Source organism: Hydractinia symbiolongicarpus, chromosome 9 (assembly GCF_029227915.1).
Source record: "Hydractinia symbiolongicarpus strain clone_291-10 chromosome 9, HSymV2.1, whole genome shotgun sequence".
In the NCBI taxonomy this organism is placed as follows: Eukaryota; Metazoa; Cnidaria; class Hydrozoa; order Anthoathecata; family Hydractiniidae; genus Hydractinia; species Hydractinia symbiolongicarpus.
Window position 1 is genome coordinate 20214770 of NC_079883.1, and position 20801 is coordinate 20235570.

A 20801-nucleotide genomic window follows, 5' to 3' on the forward strand; every position below is an offset into this window, starting at 1 on the left:
GAAATGTTATGGTGATGTCTTGTGACTTCACTTGTATTAACAAAGGAAGCTCTTGCTGAACTTGGCTGCATGGATGCTAGGCAGAATGCAATAGAAAATATTCTATCATTGGATAAAAAAGCAGAATTATTTGATTTACCTCAACACAAACAAACACACACACACAAAACAGCACAACAGCACATGATGTTTCAAAATGGCTGAGCTAAGAGAGCCACGAAAAAATCAAGATCCACGATGTTGATATAGCCAGATCGACTGCTTGATACCTAGCTAGATAGCCACAAACTCGAACATAAAAATAAAAAGCTTTTATACCAAACTGATTAAAAACTTAAAAATAATAGCAATAATTTAGGCTCGCTAGCTAGCTAGCTAGACCTGGACTTAAGCATGTTCCCTCAAAATCTACGTTTGTAGCCAAAATCTTGAAATCGGTTTGTTTAAGCTTTCTACATGGCTAGAAAGCGTGACAACATTTTTATCCTAACATGCAAAACATATAAAAAGTTCAATGCAAAGCTGTTAGAAAAGAAAAAGGTCAAGAAAAGACCTACAAACTTTCAAAATTACATTAGATCATCCACCAAGCACGCCGTCATGAGTGATAGCAAGTATGTTGAACACTTAAAAGATTGGGAAAAAACTTGCGAGCAGCGTCTCAAAACATAACGCAGCCTACACTAGAAACTGGGTACCCCAGTTAAAAAAAAACTTTGTTAGTTTTAATTTTGCATAATGCAGAATTATATGTTTTCGTTCAAAACCAAAAATTTGTTAAATACTGCAATTAATATGTCTTCTTCGAATGAGTCGAAATCAGAAGATTTTAACGTTGTAATTGGTTCCAGTTTGACTTAAAACGGATCGGGGGGGGGGGGGGGGGGGGTTTATTCAATTCATCGTTGGTAACATATCACAGTGACATCGATGAAGAAATAGCAGACCTAAGGCTTAACCTGATTACTACATCGTGGTGTAAGTTTTTGCTGTCATAAACGAGAGTCAATATAGATAACCTACAAGGTGTTTACGTTTAAGCGGCATGTACGTTACCTTATATTTGCCTATGCTAATTATGAAGTTATTGTCAATCACGAAGATTTTAACCCGATTGCTTTGAGAAAATGAAGTCTATGGTTGCCTTTGGTTGGTATGTATGACAGAGAATTGACAGATCTTCCTCTAACATATATATTTGGAACATATGGCTATAATGCTTCCATTTCAAATGGTGGGGACACAACAGACCTGTCAAATCTGTGCGAAGAGAAGCCACACACGGCGTACATTTGCTGATTCCCACGAAATCGTTCTCATGGATGACGGATAAGAACTAGTCAGGGCGCTGAGTTCTGAAAAATAAACGAGTTCGTGCAAATTCGGGGGAACTTACAAAAACTTCACCAGATGATACATAAATACTTAGTATAAACGATTTTACTTACTGGCTTCCTTAATTCTACTTGCATATATTCCAAAAACACAAAATATAAACATGTATGAACGATGTTTTTCTTCGGTCCTTCACCGCCATATTTTTATGAAATCGAATGTTGCAAAACATTCTTTTATTTCTGATCGAATAATTTCACGGGGGTGAATGTAAAATGAATTCATTAACAATACATTTTATTACCTGTTGTTATCAATTTTCAATATTTCATTCTTTTTTTAATATATAATGCTTTTGTAAAAGCAGATAGTTTAGATTTTTGTTCTTTCGAAACTAAATATGTTACATTTAAACAAAAAACACAAGTGGTAACGCGGGAGTTTCTACAGCTGGAGGAGGGATAAAAAACATGTTGCAATGAATGTGCGAAAGAAAATTTATCGAAAATGAGCTCAAAGAACGATGAAACTCGTTCTATCTTCAGCTAAAAAAAGTAAGCAAAAAGTGAAATGTATGGTGGCCGAGGAGTGTCAACGCGTAAAATGAATTTTGCAAAGACGAATTAATCTAAAATAAATGTCAAAGTCAAAGTTAAGTTAAAAATGAAAACAAAATCCAAATTTAAGTTCAAAGTGATGACACTATTCGGCCAGCGACGTAACAGTGTCATGGTGCAAAAAAAGTGAAAATACAAATTTATCGTCTAATAAGTTTTCAATGATAAAATTTGTCGCTACCGTAAATTTAAAAGATATTACAAAAGCCCTGATATTGAAGTCGAGTCTTGGGGAATATACGCGAAGATGCTGAAGTTTGAAAAAAAAGTAAAAATGTTTAGGTTTAACTATCCAATTTCAACTGTTGTAACTGTGGAGTATACCCACTATTTAGCACAATATAAATGTAGCATACCCCGAATGTGGCGAAACATGTTATTGTTATTGTTTGCGGAGAAAGTTCAACTTCGAATCCCCGATAAAAACATAGCTTCTGACATGGAGCTTTGTTATGTTATGCGGTTTAATTAAGGCGTAAAAATAGTAAAGTAGTTTAATAAAGTTATTTTAAGACGCAAGAATGCAGCAGTTTCAACTGATAAAAGAATGTGTTTTACTTTGCATAGTCTTGCCCTACTTGGGTTATGATTTAAAAGTGTCCGACTTTGGGCAGCCGCCCTACTTTGGGTGGAACATATCAACGCTGGCGATAGTCTAGTGATATGAGAAGTTCTTTACTGATTTTCTGAATCCCAAGTCAAACTGTAAACAAAAAAATCTCTGTCTGTCTGGGCATTGCTGAGTGTTTTCTACACTTTTGCAGAATTTTCTGTAAAGGAAGTAGCAAAATAAGTTATCGCTCATCTTCCAGTGTGCCTGTGTGTTACAAGCTTATTTTCAGATCTGTATGCAAAAATTAGAACAAAAATATAACCGCATGGTATATATAAAACCGCTTTGTATATAAATCCTGGCCCACTACTAAGTTAGCAAAATTATCATCGGGGAGTTTATGTCACAAGTCCTCCTGTGAAGGAATTTATTTACATTCAGGAAACAAGACGTCAACTGAGACAAAGCTTTGTTATGCCCCACTTTGTTGTAATAATTGCCCCACTTTGTAATATCTGCCCCACTTTTGTAATAACTTCTGCCCCACTTTGTATTTTCAGAGCTGCCCCAGTTTGTTATACGCCATTTCAGAATTAGCGCAGCCATATTTAATTTTTCCGCAAGTGGAGCAAGTTAGACTTTGACCTCCCGTTCTCAGTAGCGAAGCCTATAGACAATGCTAAAATAAAAAGGCTCTTTTAAGAGATTTAGCTACAGTATCTTGAGATAGTTTTCCTTATTTTTTATATAGCTATCAGCATTGTATTTTAAGCCTCTTAAACCTTGTTTTTCAGCAAAATCATATAATGTTCCAAAACATTCCAAATCCAAGGTGTACTAAAATTTCGCGAAATAAAACAAGACAAGAGGTCAGGGGATTAGGATTTAATACTGGTACCCAAATGTAAACAAAAACGTGCCAAGATAAGCGATAAATCTCCTAAATCTCTCTTCTTTTTGGTACTTTTTGTATGCTTTGTTACCGAAGAACGCAGGGTTCAAAGTCCAACTTGCACCACTTGCGGCAAAATTAAATATGGCTGCGCTAACTCTGTTAATGCGTATACATGTGATAAAGTATATAAAAATATTATAGCTAGCAGCAGTTGGATTTTTTTAAAGAAAAAACAACAACAAAAAAACAAGAACAGATAAAAGTCTTGGTTTTTTTGCATTTGTATTTTTTGAAAGTTTATAGCGTATATATTATGCAATAAATTGCATCAAATACACTTGTTCTTTTTGACTAGGGTGGATAGGATAAGCTTTTGGGCATCAACATATATTCACTTTAACCATAGTCACAAGAAAAGAGATTTTCCCGTATCGAGGTTGTGTTCCGGGATTTTCTCGTACCCAGTCTATTTTAGCTGTAAAATTCAACATTCGTTTGTTGACATTACATCATTACTGTACTTATACTTTAAACGTTGAGATTGAATGCAATGTTATGCCTGGGGCAAATTGTTCTGTATATGGCTGCTCGAGTTCCAGACTTATCACGAAAGATAGAGTGGGGGACAATCTTTTAAAGAGGCAAATTGAAAATTGCACCCTTAATATTTGTGAAAAACATTTTTCTGAGAAACAAATAGTTCAAAGTAAGTTAAGCTTATTAGGAACCAATTTTAGACGATGAAGGAATAAAAACATAAAAATTATAAGTTTTCTTCTTCTTTCTCTATATAGATGAAAAGAGGAAAAGAATGGTACCTGGTTCTATACCACACCTCAATTTACTACAAAAAACGTTGCCCGCAACCAGGTAAATCAAAGTTAATATGTACATATATAACACTAATTTTACAATTTAAATATTATATATATTCCCCTTCCCTTTCAGTACACTCACAAAACGAAGACTTTCTGCTGCAAACATTGCTGCCAAAAAACATGTTGCAAATCATATTTCAACATTAGCATCAAAATTACCAGCAATGTATGATGAAATCAGGCATGATTTCATGGCCAGTCATGTTCTGGTGTTCCTGGTACATACGTAGTATTGTCAATCAATTTAAATTCAGCTTGGCAAATTTTGCTACAAATGGTGCCACAGCCAGCCAAATGTTCCCATTATTTTGGAAAGCAGTCTCAATTTGTGAGCTGAGTTGTAACCTGAGAGTTGTTGGAGCAACTTGTGATGGAGCATCACCAAATCAAGTGATGATAACGCAAACCCGAATGTTGATGTCACATACAGAAGTCTGAATCTCTTTAGTTTTGAGAAGCGTTTTATATACTTCATCTCAGATCCTCCTCATTTGATAAAAACGTCAATTTGTCTCGCCAATTCTGGTTCTGGTTGTTGCACTCGATATATGTAGAACACAGACAAGTTCATCATATGAAACCACATTGCTGATCTTTTTTACCAAGATCGTGACTGTGGTTTACATTTGCTTCCCAAATTGTCATACAACCATATATTTCGTCATTCTCAGTTATGAACGTCAAGTTGGCTGCACAGGTTTTAAGCTCTACAGTCAGCAATGTTCTCACTAATTTTGGTCCACCAGGGGCAGCTGGAACAGCTAAATTCTGTCAAATGATAGATGGGTTTTTTGACATATTGAACATCAGAAACACAAAAGATCATGTAAAAAAACGGAAACCATATCTACTTCCTTTCTCGACAGCTAATGATGATTGATTTATCTGGTTACGTGAAGTGTTCCTGCAATATTTTGAAGACTGGCTCCAGTCAATTGAGAATCGCCCAGGAAACTTTACTAAAAATGCAAAAGTCAGTATGTTTATATCATGGCAGACATATGAGGGCATTAAGATCACTGTCAACTCTGCCATTGAATTAATTCAGTTTTTGCTTAAAAACAATGTGTCGTATGTGCTGACAGAACGATTCTGTCAAGACCCACTAGAGAATTATTTTGGACGTCAGTGGTCAATGGGAGCAAGGAAGGACAACCCAACTATTCGCGATTTTGGATTCAATGATAACACTATTAGAAATCAGACAATGATCTGGTTGAATTCAGTGATGAACCCCTACTGTGTCCTAAAAAGCAGAAGGCTGGTGATTAAGTGACAAAATGACATTGAAACGGCTATTTTTATAGCAGATTTATTTTTAATATATTTTGATATATAGTTTCTTTCGTTAAGCCGAGAATGATAAGGAATGATGAGTTTCTATTTTTTACTTTCAACTAACTTCACCTATTCCCTTATACAGTGAGCTTATATGATTTTTGTTGTTGTATCAGGTTTTCCATTTCTGATTTTTCGAATTAAGAACTCTACATAGTTCACTTAGCTAGTTGTAGAGCTACGGAAACATCGGAATACTCACTTGATTCGTCGTATAAGATATTTAAAATCTACGTACTTCACCAAATAAACCTCAGTTATGTTACACAATCATTTCCAACGTTTTTAAAATTCGCCAGCTGTTTAGTTTTGTTATTGATGAAAGCTGGTTCAACATTTAACTGAGATAATCCTTTTCGCCGTAGTTTATTGTTAAAAAAGTACCAAGTTTATGAAGTCCTCGCTAGAAAACATTTTATCTCCTGTATGATAAGCGTGTGGTGCAAAAGAATGTTAATAACAGGAAATTACAACTTAAAAAAACCAGGGGTTGATTATGTTATTTTCAACATATATTTTTTTCGATAAAGTAAAAATAAGTTTTAAATTGAACCTAGTGTCGGATTCGTAATTTGTTTGTTATTTTTTCGAGTATTTTTTTACTTTAAAAGTGAAATAGTCATAAAACTTACTGCCATATTTATCCCCGGGTAAAATTAAAAGAAACTGCTTTGTTAACCATGTTAAATAAATATGTAGGTAAACTTATATTTGACAAGGGATACTTATCCTTTGAGCAAGAAACTTAAAATTTTTATTTTGTTTTAGCGCATACATTTTTATATAAAATATATTGCCAATTTTTAAACTTACGAATACTTCTTTATTCACAAAATAGATGACTTTATGAGCCAAGTAATGTTTTTTTGGAAAGTTGTAGCTAGCTATAAAAATAGCTGTTTTTATGTTTGTTTTTCTTCAATGCCCTTGTTCCAAACTTCATGTTTTTTTAAAGGAACGTTTGGAAATATAGTGGATGCAATAACCCCTCCGCTTTTTTTACTTCTCTTCTGTGTTTCAGCAACTGCAGCTCCGTTGTTTTTGGCTCGTTGGTTTTTGGTCAGTCCTCTTTTGGAAATACAGACTTTATTACACATTCACAACTAAAACCAGTATTTTTAAACTTCAGTTGCATTATCATCATTAATAATATCAAACCCCACTTCAATATTCTCTAACATAACAGCATCAATTGCTACTAAAAGAGCATCAATGTCATCTTCAAAGAGAAAATCACCCTGCGTCATTTTAAAAATTTCCATGCCTTCTATTTCCTACCACCCCCATCAAATCAGGCTTAGACGCTAATATTGCATAACACGACCCGAAATGGCTGAATACCCAGACTATCTTTTATCTTGTGGCTATGCTTTAACAGATTTTGATTTTGGGAATAGTTTTTCTACCGGACACGTTTTTATAATCACCTTTTGTGAAACTGGAATTGACATTAAAAGGAAAACATGTTTCACAAATTTCTTATTCTGATATTGTTATGAAGTTTAACGCTTGTATTGTTGAGTTATATTCGTACCATCGCAATACGACGATAAGGAGTTGATAAGGAACGATGGACAATCCAAGATCCCAGTGGAAGACAGTAAATACTGGAGATTAATAAATGATGTGACATTAGATTTAAATGGATTATTTTTTTTCAATGTAAACGAATTGTGAAAAAAAGGTGAACTGAATTAAGTAGTAGCGAAAACTTTCAAAAAAGTAAATGAGCTGGATATATAAAACTACGGAACAGAGCTACAGACGGATATGCGGGAATCAGTGGCAGAAAAACTCTCAATATAGCATCAAATGATGCTGAGTTTACAAGTTCAGTATGAAATTCAATAACAAAGCAGTTCCTAAACCAGTCACTGCAAATGAGGTAGGTTCCATTTATACTGTGATCATGTAAATTAAATGCAAAGGCATGGGGAAGAAAACCTCGCTCTCTGGTTAATTTCTGATGTCAGGTCCCCATTTCTTGTCACCAAAACTTAAGAGGCTGGGATAAAGGCTGCTGAAGTATTGATTTACAATATCTGAGTTTGATTTGTAGATATACCTGAGGTGACTATTACTTAGCCTTTTTGTCAATATTTGCACATGTAATGGTATAAAAAGCACATTTTTTCACAAAAAGAAAGTCAGCGTAATGTACTGTTACAACGCCTGTTTATCAAAATTAATCATTCTACTAACGTGGGACACACGTTTCATTGCAATATACAAGACAGAGCATCCAGACCACGAATAAAATCGAAAAAGATGACATCATAAAAATTGCATATGTACTGGTCAACATGCAAAAAGCCAAAACTTACAAGGTGGGGCAAGACATTATTACAAAGTGGGGCAGCTTCAAAAATTACAAAGTGAGACAACAATGAATTACAATGTGGAGCAGCTTTGAAATTACAAAGTGGGGCAGGCATTACAAGGTGGGGCGATAGTCGCGATGTATCAAAAAATAACGATGCTATCGTGATCGTCACTACTAATCGTGATTGTCGCGATAGATCATGAATAACATTAAAAATATTAAACAATAGATGTTTATAGCTAATCTTGTGTCTTTGTTTTTGTTTTTTTACATTTAAAAATTCTTTTGCATCCTGTATTTTTATTAGAAATTGGATTTTAGAAATAAGGCAACCTCAACTTAATTACTTGTTCTACGGGTGAAGTAGATAGTAGTTTACGGTCTGTTGGTCTGCGAAATAAAAATAATTTTATTCAGAATGTATAAATGGTCGAAACAACAAAAAATTAAAAAAACAACAACGGAGGAGGGTGTTACGACAAGCATATTTTTCTATGTATGTTTTGCTTGTATTAGCGTTGTATTAGTGTTAAATTAGCCAATGTCTGATTTAATGAAAGTTTATGAAAAAATAAGAATTTATGGTCGGAACAACAACAACAAAAAATAATAATAAAAAATAACAACGGAGGAGGGTGTTACGACAACCGTTTTCTATGTATTTTTGCATAACGCACGCAGTTTATGTTTTTAGTTGCGAAGGAAAAATAATAATAATTTTGGTGAGCTTTAACCATGGATCAGCCATTTTGTATAAAGGACCAAATGTATCTAGTTTTTCCACAGAATATTGAGGAAACAATTTTCGATTGCTATGTTGTGGTAAAGGTAAGATGTTTTTTTCATGTAAGGACTAAAACAGGTAACCACCAGTGTTCACAGAACGACTAGAGAACCAGCAGCGAGCAAGGAGTAGAGGAAGGAGAACAAACAGAAAACATTGCAAAGCAACCGCACACTAAATATTGCACATCACATGGTGACGATGAGCAGGGATTGTTTTAACACTGATACGAAAACTGGAAGCAAACAACTGGCGGTTGAGTCAGGTGTCTTGACGCTAATCTTTTCGGTATCGGTATCTGAGAAATTAAAAATGTCAGAATAAAAATTGTCTATAAAAGAAGGATATAGTTGGCCTGCTGAAATACTCAGGGCCTTGTGATACACGTTCTGAATATGAATTCTCTTACAACTCTTGCTCAAGCTCCCCATAATTCTTTTTGCTTGCGATTGTGTCTTTTCTCACCTACATTGAACACTAAATTGCATTTAAGTTGTCACGACTATTCATTATGTAGAGCTTGATTAGCAGAAAAACATCCAATTTTCCCATATAAACACTTGAGGCTAAATTCTAAATTTGTGTTCTTAGGGTGCATTCCATTTAACACGAAAAATGACACAACAAGCTAAATCAGCTTACCTTACTCAAAGTGCATACATGTTCACAAAATGGAATGAGCTATAATTACTTATTTTTGTAACGTCGGAGTTGATAATTAAATTAAGTGACTTTTTTACTCAAAGTGCTTCCTTTAACTTAAAAAACAATTTAAATGAAGTGGATTTAGCAAAGTTTTTGATTAAAATTATTATGTAGTATTTGTGTTAAATGGAATGCACCCTTATTATCAAGGACAAATTCGAACAAATCGACCTGAAAAATGCTCATAATATTAAAATAAAACACCAAGATTGTATTGGTTCTTATAAAAAAGAGTGTACAGTGTTTGCTTTAAGTGCAAAAAGTCATGAGATCACACCCTGACTGGTGTTAAATATATTCCTTCCTGTTTAGCGTTTACACAAGAGTAGGGTTGATATCTCAGGCAGATCTCTGAATAAGCAATTGTTCTGCTCACACAACTTTCGTAGCTCAAATGGCAGATTTAAACACACTAGGATTTCCTTCGTAAGACCCTCAAACCAATAGCCACCTTAAGAAAAAGAAATTGATTTAAAAATAAAAAAAAATGTTGTGGAAATTAAATTTTGCCATGCTGCAATAAAAACACTGCAACTATTTACTCTAGCAACATTTTTCAAATGGTAAATCACAGGGAAGTAAAAGTAATATTAAAGCACAAATGTTTAAGAAATATGACATTGGTGATTCCGACAATCAGTTGGAGATCAGCAATCGTTCAACATTTGCTGCGATTAAGGATCAGATCAATTTACTTTAAATAAGAAACATCTAGACAAAAATCAAGAAAAATGTTTATTATAAATAAAAACATCTTTTCAAATTAATAAATATTTATCTAAAAGAATAACCCCTGTCTTACTATGATGTATATACTTGAGTTTAATACATCAAGAAAGCAGCCTTCTTCCTGTTTCATCACATTCGAAATGTTAAAAATAAATGGAAAGAGGAAAATATATATTTAGCTTTGGGAATATTCAAAAAATAGTGTTTGCGCTCTCCAGCACAGAATTCCAAATTCATTCGCTGCAGTTTTTGTGCTTGCTCTGTTCATTTGCTGTTGGTTCTATGGTTGTTTTGTATAGACTCCTTGTTCGCTACTGGATCCCTAGTCGTTCTGTGAAAACTGGTGGTTACCTATTTTGTCCTTACTTTTCTTTCAATGTTAAGGGAAACTTTTTATATATAATGTTAAATATATACAAAAAAAAAAACTGCTAATAAGGGGTCCATAAAAAGTCCATTTTGTTGATGACAGTTGCATCTATCCAAAATGTTTTTACAATTTTTTTTTCTCATTGCATTTATTGGTAGTCAGTTTGAGTTGACACCATAATCAAAATATATAGCTACTGTATTAGAATCGTACATTTGGTTAAACTTTTATTTATTTTTATTTATTTTTTTTAATGATGTTAATTTTGGTGAGTTGTGTTGCTGAAGAAGATGTCAGTCTTAAAGCGTGAGTATACAAAAAAGGTGTGATATTTTTAAATGTTTTAATTCACCAAAACTTTATTTTGATATAATAATGTATATAGAAAGCCTATATGATTACCTATATAATGGCATAAAAATTATTAAGAAAAAATAAAATTCGAAGGTTTAATAGACACGAAAAAAAATGACCCCTCTCCTACAAATACGATCTCTTTTACAAAACTACTAATTTCTCAAATTTGCTGTCTGCTTTTTTGTGATCACAAGACATTGATCTAAAAACGATTGATCTAATTTTTTTCCACAATTTTTAACCTCTAATTGTCAGAAAACTCATCATAACTCGCGTTCTACTCATTTTCAAGAAATAAAAAAAAAGCGTTTTTAAATCACACATTCCTCTCCACACTAAGCGTGCTCTCCACCTCACATCCTTTATAGTTTTGTAAAAGAGATTTACAACGTAAGTGATACTCTCTTAAAAATTTAACACTGTGAAAAAGAGCTTTTAAGTTTCTTACAGAAATCTTATACTTCTGCATAATAATTGATCACTATGGTAACGACTATTTGTTAACAGGTTTTTTTCCCATCTTCTGTTTATGCTTCACGTGTTCACTCACATTCGCAATTATACACAGTTGAGTATGGGTAAAACAAAAAAAAACTCTAGAAACAAAAATCTTTTCGACTAGTGCTAGCTTGGTGATCGGCAGTAGTAACCTTTTGCTTAAAATTTCTTTTACCTGGCAAGTCAAATTTTTTTGTTTGGATTTTCATCTTTTTTTGATGATATAAAAGCTTTATGGTGATAGGACATTTTTATTCGCTGTTAACTTATAAACTGGTTTTGCCATGTTTTTCACAGTAAATTATATTCAACTTCGGAAGACAAAAAAGAAAAAGAAAATATCCTTATGGGAAATAGGAGAAAAACTTCAAAAGAATCTTTTAACTACATACGAAAATCATTTTCCTCTTTGAGTCGGCTATCAGTTATAACCTTGAACATAATTCAGTAGTAAAAATTAATACTCAAGATGATTTTGTGTGAACAAATATTTGATCTTTATCGCATAACAAAAAAGTAATTTATAAAAAAAAATTTTTTTTTTAAAAAAAACTCATTTTTTTCGTATACTCACGCCTTAATCATTCTCTAGCAAGTTATTGGTAGCAGAAAATACTAAATTCATGAAATATGCAAATTAAATTTTTTGGGTATTTAATTTACGGGCACTAACAACCCTGGCAATAATGTTTGGGAAATGGTCTGGTTTTTAGCTTAAAATTGCCAAACACAATCACTTTGGCCATTCCCTTATAGCTGGTTGATTAACTCCACACTTTCGAATAAGTGACCCTCTCGTCCAGGGACTGTTTTTTAAAGATATTACTAGGGCCAGAGGTTATTTAAATATTTTAAACACCAACTTTTGCTAAAAAACAGCTTTTTTTTAAATCATCTACAGAATAATCACAATTTTTATATTTATCTTTTCGTTTAAGCAATTCCCTATTATTAAGAACTATAGAAAACTATGAACATTGGCATGGAATTTAGACTTAAGCATGTGTAATATTTTACAGGCTAAGTTTTTTATAACAAAAGCAGGAAACTTGTTATTTCCTTCATAAGAGGATGTATCACAGAATTAACTAAAAATGGCATAGTGTGCTGCTGTAGGTTGTACCACTTGCAGTTGATTCTTCGTTCATGGTAAATTGCGGCATTTGTATCATCAGCAAAAATAATTGCACCTTTTAATTCATTATTACAAAAAAATAAAAAAGACAACTCTTAGGTCGCTTAACATACTGATTTTAGTGCCAGTTGGTTAAAAATAAGTTTCACTTTTACCTTCAGTTTACAACCTGGATTATAGCAAGGAGAGCACATAATTATTTGGCCTGTAAAATAAATTCTATAACACCAAACACACCCTAAAAACTAGCCCAAAACTACCCCAATTGGGATACCCCAAGTTTTCAATTAACCTGCAAAAAAGTATTTATTAAAGCCTGGTTCACATCTGTAAAGCAGAAGCAGAAGTAAGCGAAGTAAGCATGCGCATTAGATAAAAAAAGAAGCAAAAAAGCCAGCAATAAAGCAAGTCGTTCTGTGTACAAGAAGTAATATAAGATGGATGAGGAAGAAATTTTTTTCGCCTATGGTTATTTATTACTTAAACGAAATATTCGTAGAATAAAAAGAACGAGAAGCTAGAAAAAAAAGAAAATCATGAGTTAATGAGATCTACAAACAAAAAAATGAAAGGGGAATTCCCTTACCATCAATTGGTTCAAGTAAGCTTCCAGTATCAATGTATTGTTTTGTTATTGACCTTATGGACCCTATGGATTGTCTGAATGAACAGTATGTTAGACCACTGAGAATCTATCTGATTTATGATATAAGATTGGAAATTTTCTACTGATTCTGTACTTTGGGCTCCCATTTTGATTTCTCTTGTTTATGTTAAAAATGTTACTTCTTTGTAACATTAGCAAAATCTGGAAGCAAGTGTGAAGTAAAGCCAATTATAAAGCAGAAAGTGAAGCAAGATATCAAAAAGTTTAGATATTCTTGCGTTAACGTATGCTTCATACTTACTTAACTTATTTAACACATATTCACACTGCGCTTATGTCTGCTTCCGCTTCTGCGTCTACTTCTGCTTCTGCTTCATAGATGTGAACCAGGTTGATTACAAAACCATTTACTCACGTATATACTTACTAAGAAAGCGTTGTTGTTCCTTCGTTGTTTTCAGTCTAGCCTTGTTTCTATGGTGTATAAGCGTGTGATTATCAATTTTTAATTACTGCATCTACAACCAGAGCAGGGTGTTACGAATCGCAAGAATGATATGAAAAAGTGCTGTTCTAACAATATAGTTTTAAAGAACAGCCAAAAGAAAAAAAGAATTTTGTTACTTTTTTATCTAATTATTTCCATACTATTTATATACTATTTATTACATTATTTTAGATGTATACCACTTTAAGCTCCAAGTGCTCTATTTTCAATTTCTTTGGTAATATGGGGGCAGTCAGAATCGAATCTGGATAAACTCCTTGAAAAGCAGTTCATTTAAAACAGGTTATTAAAAACATTAGGTACCCCAACTAAGGGTAGTGTTTGGGGTAGTAATTGGAGTGGTAATTTGTTTGGTAGTTTTATTCTACAAACCAGATAATTATGTGCTTTCCTTTGCCGCTGACCAGATTGAAGCAGTCCCATTAGATTTGGACTGAATGGTTTCTATTAGCGATAATTTCACAAGTAAATAAATTGAAAAGAAGGTTTCCCCAACACAAGGTTCACACAGCAAATCTTCTGGCTATAATGTTCTCTTGTCAATGATCAAATAAGATGTAAATAAAGGTTAATAATAGCTTTTTCCCAGAAAGGTTCTATGTTAAATTTTTCCTTATGAAGTTGGCTTTACAATGATCAACTAACATGAAAATTAGGTTATCACTGTGTAGAGTTTCCCTATGCCACATACAATATATATACAGTCAAAGGTATGAAAGATTGATTTCATTATACATGCGGCAACCATCCTTTATGAACTGCACCGTACAACATTGCCGATCTTTGGTAAAAGTGATCAAGTTCACACACCGGCTCAGTTTTGCAAAGGCAATTGGTCTGCAAATTATTAGGTAAAATTTAAATATGACAGAGCTATACACGTTATAAACTGAAGGTAATTAATTTGAAACTTTTTTTTAACAAATTGCTACTAAATTTACGAATACAATTGGAGTAAAATTGAATATACGATGTATATATATTTACAAAAAAAAATCGGAAATTTTGTCTGTCTGAAAATTTTTGTTTCTAATGTACAAAAATTGGATGGTTTGGGTAGAATATCATTAAGTAGAAAATCATTCGTACCTTAAACAGCCAGAGAAGCACTGCTGTATAAACAATCACCATCTGTCATTGACCTGAAGTTAAAATAAAGCTCTCATAACCACAACATACAAAATAAGTTTACTTTACAATTACACCATTATTGTTAAGTGATTCTGTGTTTCGAATGACACGAACTTAATCACGGCATTGTTTAAACAATGTATTGTCAAAGGATTATAGCAATTATAAACTAACCTGAGAGCCCGATAGAATTATCCTTACAGCTGATGGCTAGCAGCTGATCCTTTGGGATGAAACTTTCAGCTTCTTTGTTTCGTTTCACAGCGCCTTCATCTAATAAAACTAAGAAATCAGGATCTCTCAGTTTATTATCCAGCGTAGTTCTCAAAGAACTTGAAACTTTTTTAAGGCCGTTTAAATTTCCTGAAGCTAAATACGACTTCACGTTTGATAATAACATCATTCTTTCTTCACCTTCGCAACTTTACTGACCTTGATTTAATTTTTAAGGAGCGAATTTTTGCCCTATCTGCAAAAGTTATTAGCCAATAGGATGCGTCCAAAATTACCATAAATGGAAGACACATGACTTTACATGGGCATAAATTTTGCATGTAACCTGTGAAATCTGTGAAAAAAAGTAGAGATTTAACACCTCAGCCTGCAAAACAAAGTGGATACTGCTAAATTCTGCGAAAACGTTTTTAAGTTAAACTTTTGTTTTCTTATTTCACTATGGCATATGGAGATTTAATAGTCGCTTGTCCACTCAAATCGCTAGAGCCAGAGGACATAAAATTCGCCTAATGGAGATCAGCCTTTAGTGAGACAAATTATTATTTTTTCTTTCCAACGAAAAAATATAAACTGTATGCGTTATGCGAAAATACATAGAAAATATGCTTGTCGTAGCACCCTCCTCCGTTTTTATTGTTATATTTTTTGTTGTTGTTGTTGTCCCCACCATACATTCTTTTTTTACCATGTACTTTCATTAAATCAAGCATCTGCTAATTCAACTTTCGCAAATTTGAGCAAAACATACATAAAAAAACTATGCTTGTCATAACACCCCCCCCCCTCCCTCTGTTTTTTTCTTTATTATTATTATTTTTGTTGTTGTTTTTCCGACATTCTTGATAAAATTATTTTTATTTCGCTGACCAAACGACCAACCTTAAGTTACTATCTACTTCGCCTGTAGAACAACTAATTAAGTTGGAGTCGCCTTATTTCTACAATCCAATTTCTAATAAAATACAAGATGCAAAAGAATTTTTAAATGTAAAAAAAAGGCACAAATTATACGCATCTATTGTTTAATATTTTTAATGTTATTCACAATCCATCGCGATGATGATGAGTTGTTTGTAGATTGTAGATGGTGCTATATTCAAAATAAAATATAAAAACAGCTGAATATGAGTTGTGTTTTTGCAAAAGTGTGACTAAAAAGCAACACATGAAGAAACATTTCTTTGTTTTCTCAGCCCTTTTACACTTTAGGCATACATTATTTGTTTATTTGAAAGCTTGGTTGCCATGAAAGCAATGCCAAGGTTGTTAGCTGGGATTAAAAAATTGAGGCTTTTTGTGTTTCAAACAACTTGCTTCACGATTAAATAATTTTAGCCTAAGTTGTTCTTTTTTCGTATTCTTATAAAATTGTTTTCATAGAAAAGCATTATTTTTTAAGGAAATATGCATAATCCCTTGTACAAACACACAAAATGGGTATGTTATTCTATTAGATAGATGCATGCTTTCATTTTTGTGGAGTGATTGATATAATAAAAATTAAACAGCCTACTGTATTACTGAAAGTAAAAACTTGTCTGTTGATTTGTTGGTAATTTATTATAAGAATTAATAATTGGTTTGTAAAAAAGTGAGCTGCAACTGCAAAAAGTGTAACAAAAATTAAACAATCGTTCTTTTAGCAACAGCTCACTTTTTTCCATGCAACTCAGCTTTGAAATTGTCAATTTTTCCAATGATTCCCAATTATTGGGAATCATTGGAAAAAGCCTAAGATTTATTGTGGAGTTGTCTGAGTCAAAAATTTTACACAAAGCATGGTTGGGGTTAAAGTGTAAAAAAGCAAAAAACGTTTGGCATTTAAAGGTGTGAAATTTTGTAAGAGGAGATATTAATTTAAAAAGCAACATCGTTTTACCTGGGTTAACTTACTATTTTCAATTTTTCTTAGACCTTGATTCACTACTTTTAAACAATTTATAAATCATCAATCTCTATTTATAACCCTGTGTGCTGCCATAATGTTTTTTTTACTTTTGTGGCCCTGATTTCAAATTCAAATTGTACTTCAGTATGATGCATCAATGGTTTTTTTTAGAAGGAAGAATTCCGGATAAAAATATGTTTGGATCCTTCACAAACGTTAACAAATGCAAAGTAAGTAATCATTTTAGTTTTTTTCGCAGCCACATTAAGGGATCGTCTCAAAATGTTCGTATGTTTTTTTCGTATAATTATACGAACGCTACGAAGTACTTCGTTTCGTGAAACGAATGTCATACGAAGCGCTTCGTTTCAAATAAAAAATGTAAACGAAGTTTATACGAACTTTGTTAATATATGATACGAACTTAAACGAAGTTTTTTTACCGTACAAAATGAAATGATACGAACTTTGAACAAAGTAAATTGCTATACGATCTTGAAACGAACTTCAAAAGTACCGGCGTGATTGCGCATAATAACGAAACCAGAAACAAAAGAATTAAACGATTTTTTTTTAAAGACGAAAGAAATAATACGCACTTTAAACGAAACCAGAAATAAAAAAAGTAAAATATACGAGGTTGACTTCTTTGAAAAGACTAGTAAAATTGCATATTCATAAGTTCAATCTACACGATCTACGGCGATCTTTTCGCTTTCTACGATCCTGTTTTCATGATTTTTAAACGATGTACGGCGATCTTTTCGCTTTCTACGATCCCGTTTTCATGATTTTTAAACGATCTACGGCGTTCTTTTCGTTTTCTACGATCCCGTTTTCATGATTTTTAAACGAGCTACGGCGATCTTTTCGCTTTCTACGATCCCGTTTTCATGATTTTTAAACGAGCTACGGCGATCTTTTCGCTTTCTACGATCCTGTTTTCATGATTTTTAAACGATCTACGGCGATCTTTTCGTTTTCTACGATCCCATTTTCATGATTTTTAAACGATCTACGGCGATCTTTTCGTTTACAACCATCCCGTTTTCATGATTTTTAAACGATCTACGGCGTTCTTTTCGCTTTCTACGATCCCGTTTTCATGATTTTTTAAACGATCTACGGCGATATTTTCGCTTTCTACGATCCCGTTTTCATGATTTTTAAACGATTTACGGCGATTCTTTCGCTTTCTATGATCCCGTTTTCATGAATTTTAAACGTTCCACAGTGATCTTTTCGCTTTCTACGATCCTGTTTTCATGATTTTTAAACGATCTACAGAGATGTTTTTGCTTTCTACGATGCCGTGGAGACGATCCTTAAGACCTTAGATAATAAATCCAATTAGAATAAACGAAGTTCGTATAACGAAACGAACTTTATAATTGTTGAAAAAATTCCAATATAAAACTATAGATAATAGTCCAATTATAATAAACGAACTTTGTAATAGCAAATTATTATATGAACTTCTTTAAAAATACGAACTACATACGAACTTTATTTTAAATGATACGAACTTTATACGAACTTGTAATTTTGATGATACGAAAAAGTTCGTCTTAAAAATAAAATGATACGAAAGATTTAATAAATCGATACGAAGTTTTTTATACGAATTATACGAACTACGTACGAACATTATGAGACGATCCCTAACGTGATTCAATCAATACGCATGCATTGTTAAAACGTTCCATATGTATTGTAAGTGACTACCAAAATCAACAGTGAAACAAACTTTTGGTGCACACCAATATCATAATGACTAATTTTGAACTTGCTACCAGAAATCGGGATTGCCTTCTTTTAGCCAATAGAATAATTTCTCAGAAATGCAATGCTGCAATGCAGTGTATCCAGGTCCCTGTCTTCTTTTATGAACAGAATAGCACTAAAAGGCTTGTGCTTTTCTATGCAGTTTTGCCAGCTACAAAACAGTATACTAAGGCTACTTCAACATGAACATTTTATCCAAATTAAGGTAACAGTAAGCAACACAAATTTTTCTAAACTTATTTGTTGTCATCTGTTTATCTGTCTCTCTATCTGCCTGCTTCATCATCATCATCATCATCATCATCATCATCATCCATTGTCATCATTCTCGGCTTAACTTCCGTTTTCCATGCTAGCATGGGTTGGACGGGGTATATTAATGACCCTCTTCCAATCTGATCTAGACTGTGTTAGATCTAAACTCAACTTCCTTTATATCAAGTCTGTCCTTATAACCTGCCAAGTCTTTCTCGGTCTGCCTCTGGCCTTTGCCCTAGGAACTATCAAGTCTCTACACTTTCTTACCCAATTATCCTCCTCCATTCTTTCCAAGTGTCCCAGCCAATTCAATCTTCTTATCTGGATAACATCTTTAATTCTACGGATACTTAGCTTGCTTTTTAGCTCATCTGAACTCTTTCTGTCTCTCAGACTGGTGCTACACATCCACCTAATCATACTCATATCATTCTTATCATATCATTATCATTCTTCCTGCTTCACTGCCCATGTCTCACAACCGTATAACATAACACTTCTTACACAGACCTCATACAACCTACCTTTTACCTCAATTGACAAAACTCTGCTAGTTAACGAAGGAAGTACATCTCTGAACTTTTTCCAAGCAGAACATAACCTGCAAGTAACACTTCTTCAAACACCCCATTCACTGCCCAACATATCACCTAAGTAACAGAAGTTCTCAACTATCTCTAACGAGCCACTGTTGTACATCATTAAAGCTGGAAATACTTTATTCTCTATAATCTCACCTTTGCAACGCTTGCTTACAAACTGAATGTCAGCTCTTAACCTTCCACCAATACTACTGCACTTCTTATGTACCCAATGCTTGCAAGTCTGACAAAAAATTGAGTTACTACCAACCCCTTTCCTGCAAACTCCACAAGGCCACTTTCCAACTACAAGGTCACACTTGGCTGCAATGCTACTAATCATGACTTTAGACTTTGCTGTGTTCACCCTTATCCCTTTCTCTTCTAGTCCTTTCTTCCACTTCTCAAACTTTTCAACTAATTCTTCCATCGACTCTGCTATGAGAACCAAATCATCTGCATACAATAACTCCCATGGACAACCTGTTCTGAACTCCAACAACAGCGCTTCTAAGACTAGAACAAACAACAAAGGACTAAGTACAGAACCCTGATGTACACCAACATTTACACTAAATTCATCACTAAGTGAATCACGACTTCTAGCATTGCTGTTCAATCGTAACTAGCCACTTATCCACACCTAATTTTCTCATAGCCCACCAAATAACTTTACGTGGCACTCTATCAAGCTTTCTCTAAATCTACAAAGGCAAAATAGAGATTCTTTCTCCTTCCTAAATACTTTTCCTGAAGCTGTCTGAGTAAAAATATTGCATCTGTAGTGCCACGCCCTGGAACAAAACCAAATTGCATCTTATCTATATCAATTCTTTCTCTAAGTAACTTATCAATCACTCTTTCAATAACTTTCATTACTTGATCAACCAACTTCTAACCTCTATAGTTACCTCCTTCTAATGCATCACCCTTGCCCTTGAAACAATTCACTATTACACTCGACTGCCACTCACTCAGAATAGCACCATTCTTTATAATCTGATTAGCATGACTTGTAATAAGCTCAACTCCAATATATCCAGATGCTTTTCCCATCTCTGGAGCAATACCTGATACTCCTGCAGCCTTGCCAATCTTCAATTTCCTAATAGCCTCCGCTACACATTCTGTCTTGATCTGCATAGCTGGCCCTTCTACAACATCATCATCAGACAAATTATCCTCATCCCAATCAAACTCAGTGTTAAGTAACCTGCTGATAATAATTCTTCCAAGCTACCCTTTTCTCCTCCTCTGTGCTAGACAAAACACCTTCATCATTATGTATA

General features: G+C 33.6%; 2 protein-coding genes across 7 annotated transcripts in view; both read left to right on the forward strand.

Moving 5' to 3' along the window:
* Positions 1-2014: 2014 nt before the first annotated feature.
* Positions 2015-5654, forward strand: LOC130657204 (uncharacterized). The gene is made up of 3 exons (XM_057460177.1): positions 2015-4106; positions 4195-4270; positions 4349-5654. Exons 1-3 carry the CDS (start codon positions 3956-3958, stop codon positions 4506-4508), a joined length of 387 nt encoding a protein of 128 aa, XP_057316160.1. The 5' UTR covers positions 2015-3955; the 3' UTR covers positions 4509-5654.
* A 2904-nt stretch (positions 5655-8558) lies between these two features.
* LOC130657201 (E3 ubiquitin-protein ligase FANCL-like) overlaps positions 8559-20801 on the forward strand; it is a 53418-nt gene continuing 41175 nt past the window's right edge. For 2 of the 6 annotated variants that reach the window (XM_057460172.1, XM_057460174.1), the window contains exons 1-2: positions 8774-10850; positions 17060-17118. In XM_057460172.1, the coding sequence (XP_057316155.1) occupies positions 10818-10850; positions 17060-17118 (92 nt within the window). In that variant the 5' untranslated portion in view covers positions 8774-10817. The other 4 variants (XR_008985080.1, XM_057460171.1, XM_057460170.1 and 1 more) reach the window with 4 other exon arrangements.

Coding starts and splice junctions, on each gene's coding strand:
- LOC130657204 (XM_057460177.1), top strand. CDS start 3,956: ATGCCTGGGGCAAATTGTTCTGTATATGGCTGCTCGAGTTCCAGACTT. Junction 4,107..4,194: donor TGAGAAACAAATAGTTCAAA/GTAAGTTAAGCT, acceptor TTCTCTATATAG/ATGAAAAGAGGAAAAGAATG. Junction 4,271..4,348: donor AAAACGTTGCCCGCAACCAG/GTAAATCAAAGT, acceptor CTTCCCTTTCAG/TACACTCACAAAACGAAGAC.